General features: G+C 44.6%; 2 protein-coding genes across 2 annotated transcripts; both read right to left on the reverse strand.

Annotated features, from left to right (window-relative positions):
• Positions 1–386: 386 nt before the first annotated feature.
• On the reverse strand, positions 387–2,385 carry CSUI_006496 (uncharacterized protein; the record flags this gene model as incomplete). The annotated part of the gene is made up of 1 exon (XM_068066653.1): positions 387–2,385. A coding segment is annotated over exon 1 (1,359 nt), but the record flags the coding sequence as incomplete, so codon positions are not given.
• A 1,639-nt stretch (positions 2,386–4,024) lies between these two features.
• Positions 4,025–6,025, reverse strand: CSUI_006497 (uncharacterized protein). Its single transcript, XM_068066654.1, has 2 exons — positions 5,122–6,025; positions 4,025–4,435 (listed from the first exon to the last, which is right to left on the reverse strand). The coding sequence occupies exon 1, from the start codon at positions 5,899–5,901 to the stop codon at positions 5,542–5,544; it is 360 nt and encodes a 119-aa protein (XP_067921370.1). The 5' UTR covers positions 5,902–6,025; the 3' UTR covers positions 4,025–4,435; positions 5,122–5,541.
• Positions 6,026–6,028: the final 3 nt, after the last annotated feature.

Here is a 6,028-nt window from a genome sequence, read left to right on the forward strand (position 1 = left end):
TTTCTTGTCAGTAAGTAAGTAAAGTTCTTTTCCACCGAGAAAGTGCCTATTGTGTATCTTCTATTCCTAAGATTGGGCTATCACACTGATCGAGAGATAGACAGAGAGAGAAGACGAAATTAGCCTATACACATATCATATATTCATGCATCTATCTTTAATCTACCTAGATATGTGTAGTTATATAGAGTCATTGAATGATCCTCGAGTCGGGGTATAGATAGAGATATAAAGCTATATACAGATGTATGTGTAGAGGATCTTTCCTGTTGCTTTTCCTAGAGCGGCTGCGTGAAACTCAACGCCTCGCACAAAGTAGAGGGATTGGATAGATAGATCTTGTCTTTCTATCTCATCTGGGGGTGTCTACCTTTCCTAAAGCTTTTTCTTGTGGCTCCCTTCACAGCCATCAAGAGGAGTCGGCGAGTCTGTCGAGTATCGAGACTAGCCAAACCACTCATCTGAACAAGCGACGTAGAAGATGATCTAATTACCTCTCCCCTCTTCTCCTCCTCCTTCTCATCTTCTCCTCTGTCTCTTATAAGAGCTCCATTTCTACCGTAGTCCCCCAGAGCACCACGGGAGAAGATCTGCGAGTTCGGAAAGAAGACCCTCCCATCTTGATAGGAGAGAAGGTCTCTACTTTCGATCTTTGAGGTGTTCTCGCCTGTCTCTAGGAGAGGAAGAAGCGAAGGAGAAAACTCATCTCTCTCATCATTGTGAAGAAGAGGAAGAATCTCTCGTGGTCCTTTGATTGCGTCTATTTCTTGTTTTTCTTTCAAGGCCAGGAGAGAAGAGAAATCTGCGATGCCAGGAGATGAGCTGGCAGCGGGTGTATGTACAGCTGGATGATGTGAAGAAATTATATACGAGAAAGCCGATGGGTCGGGAAGATGAGAGAAAAATGTGGAGTGAAAAGGAAGAAGGTCTCTTCTATGTTGATTTATATTCTTTGATCTTTCTCCGGGAGGAAGACGAAGAGGAGAGATGATAGAAGAGAATCTGTCTCCTGTTAACCTGTGAAGATGGATAGACTCATCGGCCTGTTGGCTAGATGAAAATTCGTCGTTTGAGAAAGGCGAGCTGCGGGGAGAAGAGAAAGAAGAAATAGGAGGAGGAAAAAAGAAAGAAGAAGAAAGAGGTGATTCAGAGAAAGAATCTGAATAGACGGAGAGAGGAGACGACAAAGATTTAGACTGTTCCCTTAATACGTGAGGTGTATGTACACCCGAAGAAGTAGACTGGGACGAAGGAAGGAGATCTGCCAATGCATGTGTGCTACCATCGAGAAGAAAGAAGAAGAACAGAAGATGTACCATCCAAGAGAAAGAAAGACTGGAGAAATGAAAAGAAGAAAAAGAAGAAACGATAAAAGAAGATGAAGAAATTGACGAAAGTTTTCCCTCGTTTAGATGCCGACTGTTGAAGGGATGCCAAGAGAGAAGGAAGTTTACAAAAGAAAGAGAATGATGAGAGAGAAAAGAAGAAGAAGATGAAGACCTTGAGAGATATCTAGAAGATCTGAGGCGAACCACACTACTAGATGTACGCGAAAAGATAGAGAAGAATAGAGAAGAAAAGACAGAAGAAGAAGAATGAGGGGTGTGAGAAGTCATTTTCTCCGTCCACCCAGTGAGGGAGGGCGGATGGAGCGGTGAAAGACTTTGATGAGCTACATGAGGAGACCTGCGAGAAATTGTTCTTTTCTTTGTCGGAGGAGAAACTGGGCTATCCCGAGGAAACATCTGATAGAGATTGAGAGAGACACGCTTTAGATGTCAAGACCTAGATGACTTCTTTAAAAGGGGAGATCTGTCTCTATCTATATCTCCATTATAGGGTGAGCTTGTAGAGAAGGAGATGATGTACCTAGATAGACTGATAGATGGATAGATATCTCTATTCCTTCATAAGAAGAAAAACCTGCTGGAGATCCATTCTTTATACAGATGGAGAGACTTAGGATTAATAGAAGAAACCCCTCGAAGATCGAGCGATAGTTCCTTTCAAGGCATAAAAGAGCCCTTCATGTTCTTCTTCTTCTCCTCCGGCAAGACACGGGATTCCATTCAAGACCTGCGACAAACCTCTCTTCATGAAAAGAGAGTAGAGGAGAGTGACACCTCTTGGAAAAGGAAAAGAAGAGCAAAGAAAATAGAAAGAAAGATAAGAAGATGGGAGGATTCAATGAATGACTTTGCGGAAGAATCGAGAAGAAAATCCAAAGTCCCCTGATGAATGGATATCATGACGAAGGCGCCGCATGTCTTTCTCAAGGAGGGAGAGAGAGAGAGAGCTCCACAAGGACCGGCGCTAAGAGAGAAGACACTGAAACTCTACCGCTACCTGCTAAATATAAGACGATCATTAGTAAGCCAAGTCTAGTACAATCCTTTGCTGAAGAAAGCATTCTCTGCTTGTCACATGCGATAAGAAGAATGGAAGAAAAAGTGAAAAGCTCCTCCAAGAAGAAGCATCATAAGCTCGCATATCCTTAGCTGCTTGTCGCCCGTCTAGAAGCTGGCTAACTAGCTAGCCACTCCTACTCAGGCAGACACGCCGTGATCATCGCCTCCTCGCCCCCCTGAAGAGAGAGAGACGAAAAGAGACCGATAAATGAAGAGTTCAAGTAACTTTTCTTCTGGGAGGAAAGTCATAAAGAGATGGATGGCCTCCACGTTATGCGGTAACCTTTCCTAGATCTATAGAGATGATAGAAAAGCTTTCATGAGAAGACCCTCTAAGAAGACCGATGCCTCTCCTAGGCGAGAGAACGAGGAGGTCATCCATTCCTCTTTTTATACGAGTCAGCCGCATCGTTGTATCTATTCCTATCGATCAAAGATATGACAGCCCTCTGCTCTCTCTCGCCGTTCTTCTCAACAGCCGAAACACCAACAGGAAAGAATTACGTACACACGCCACATGATTCGTTTCGCCCTACTTTTCCTCCTCCTACTCCTCTTCTGTAACGTAGCTGCCTCATCTCCCCCAAGACTGCCTAACGGTCATTCTGTCTGTTTTAACCTGTCTCATTCACCGGGGCTTCTTGGGAATTGCGACGGTGGGAAAGATAGAAAACCCTAAAAAGCCCTCCCTCCTCGATTTAGAGGGTGTCAGTGGCCGAGAGATCACCTCTACGATACACCGCAGCTTTAGCGATCTGCAATGAATGGTTTGTCTCACGCAAAAGACTCTTTCTTTCCTTTCGTCTATGGCAAAGAGCAAAGCCAAATGTCACGGCAAGTAACTTCCAAAAGTCTTGCTTGTAAATCTGGAGAAATCTCCCCGCAGACAACATCCCGTTCTCTCCTAACAACTAGATTTCTATCATCTCAATGTGTTGACTTCACGTCTTTTCTATCGGAGTAGACACCTGGCTGTTCCGATCATCGAAGAACCGATGGATGGCCTCCCGCTAGATTGGTTTGTGTATGAGGCTATCCAAGAGAGAGGGCTCGTTGCTGAGATGGCAGGTGCACGTAATAGAAGTAGTAGTAGAAGTAGATCACCTTCTCATCTGTCCTACAGGTCGCATGCAAAAGCACTGCTTTCTCAAGTCTTCGATCTCATCCTCGATGCATGTAGAACCTGATGCGGGTCTACATGCAGTGAAATACCATCACAGCTAACTAGCTGCTTTCAAAGAAAGTCTAACCGTGTCTTCTTGCGTGTCTGTCTAGTCTGACTACCTGGCGTCATAAACTCTACTGATAGAGATCTTCCTTTCTCTTTCTGATCGATCGATCCATCCTGTCGATGCTTTTCCTTTCACGCAAGTCTTCTATAATAGTAGTAAGAGAAGAGAGAAGTGTCACATCCTCCTCTTGCTCCTCTCCACCTCAACAAAGCAGGCTCATTTTGATCGTCTTTAGCTCTAAGAATGATCGCTCCAAAGAGAAGGAGAAAGATTCATAAGAAAGCGAGCTGTCCTTTCAAGAGTTTGCCTCGTATCTATCGAGGGATAGAAACATGCAAGAGAAGGTAGGTTTCTTTGATGCCTCTTTTCGCGTCGTCATTCTTCTCTTGAAAGGCCCTGACCCGGTGAGGTCAAAAAAGGCAAAGCCAGATGATCCCTTAGGAGTTATTTGGACATACATACATACACATACATACATATATAGAGAAAGTTGTCGAGCCCCTTCTTGAAAAGTGAAAAGTATGAACGAAGAAGATACAAAAGAGATTACGATAAACCTTAATCCATCGCTCTACCTGCCTATCTTCAGTTCCATCGTAGATAGACACGTAGCTAGGTAGACAGGGGATGTTGTCTTAGACTTTCGTCTTCCTTTCTTTATCATCTACAGTTTTGTTTCGACCAGATACGGAGATCTCCTCTCAAAGAGACTGATCAGGGTGGAGGTGCGAAATTTCAAGCCTCGCATAACAGACTGGATTCGAGAAAAGAAAGCTCTCATCTTAAACCCAAATCCTGAGAAAGACAAGAAAGACACAACAGGAAAAAATCCATCACTGACTTTCTATCTATTCAGACGTATACATGGAGTACATAGATTCTCATACATGTATGCATGCACATACATGCACATATATATATGTATGTATCTGACTGAGATAGATATGTGCTTTTGAGGGTGATGGAGAGAAGAGGTGTGAGGAGTAGGTATACCCTCCTGTCTATGATGGCAAAGATGATCTCACTGGGGGGAACTAGACATGGTGGATAGGTGGTGACTAGCTAGGAGCTAGCTATGTGAAGACTATTAGATGATATACACAGACGACTGATGCAGGTGCTTTCCCGTCCTCCTCCTTCTCCTTCGACCATGGTCTCTTTGTCTAGAGATCCATCCGACTAGCTAAACGGAGAGTGACAGAAGAGATAGACTTAAGAGAATCCAACAAGAATCTCGATTAGATACCAACCCGACGTTGAAACGACATAGAAGAAGAAACAAAGAGAAATAGCTAGCTAGCCACATACCACACTGTCTCCACCTCTGTGCATACACCCCCACATATGTATGTATAGTCATCCATCCATACATCTTCATACATACACATTTAGACATACTCATAGATACATCATATCTCTCTTTTTCTCATTCTATCTCTCTCTTTCTATCCCGGAACCTCCCCCCAGTCTCCCTTGCCTACCTGACTGTACAGTGAGAAGGACATCTAGGACCAATTGATAAGGATTGATGCGGTAAGGTCTCAGCCACTTCAGCATTCCTTCCCGTCTCGCAGCGACATGGAAGGCAAACTCATGGAACATTTCGATCTCCACCTGCCGTCCGAACTTTTCTCGGACTGGGGAGCCTCTGTCTCCTTCTCTCATGGGAGGTCTGCCTTCCCCGCCTTCTTCATCTTCTCTTTTCGTTGGAGCTAACAGATTTCGAGCTACCTCTCGCAGATCCTGTCTCTCTCGTCGTCTTCTTGCTTCACCTTCTTTCTCAAGCTTCTGAAATCTCGTCAAAGGGAAAGCTCTCTGTCTCCACAGTTGAGTCAGTCGACTTGAGATAGAAGCAGGCGGGGCCACCACATCCGATGTACGAGGAGAGGAAGAAGGATCTTCTATTTCAAGGAAAGAGAGATCTTTCTGCTCATGAAGAAGTAGAGAAGAAGAAGAAGACGACGTCTCTTTGAACTCTTTCTCTTGTGTCTTTTCTTGTTTGACCTATCTTCTTNNATCCCTATCCTCCCTTCTTGTTCTCCCAGCCCGCCTTCCCTTATCGCCTCTATCGTGTCTCTCTCTTTTTCTCTTCTTTCTATATTCTCATCCCCTAAGACTGGCGAGGGAGACACAAGACTTCTCTCAAGATCACCTCCTTCTTCTTCAAGTCGACCTCCAGCTCGAGATGGAGGGGGGGTCGGCGGTAGAGCACGATTGACAATTGAGCCTGTTGGAGAAGTTTCTGCCTCGAGATCTTTCATCGACGAGAGAATCGTCTCGTCATATTCAACGCCAGCAGCTCTCGCAGCTGCCCAGCGAATGCCTCCGATAGCTCCACGAAGGCTTTCCGGAGAAGCATATCGACCATCTATCAGATTGAAGAAGAAG

Source organism: Cystoisospora suis (genome assembly GCF_002600585.1).
Source record: "Cystoisospora suis strain Wien I chromosome Unknown contig_3302, whole genome shotgun sequence".
Taxonomy (NCBI): domain Eukaryota; phylum Apicomplexa; class Conoidasida; order Eucoccidiorida; family Sarcocystidae; genus Cystoisospora; species Cystoisospora suis.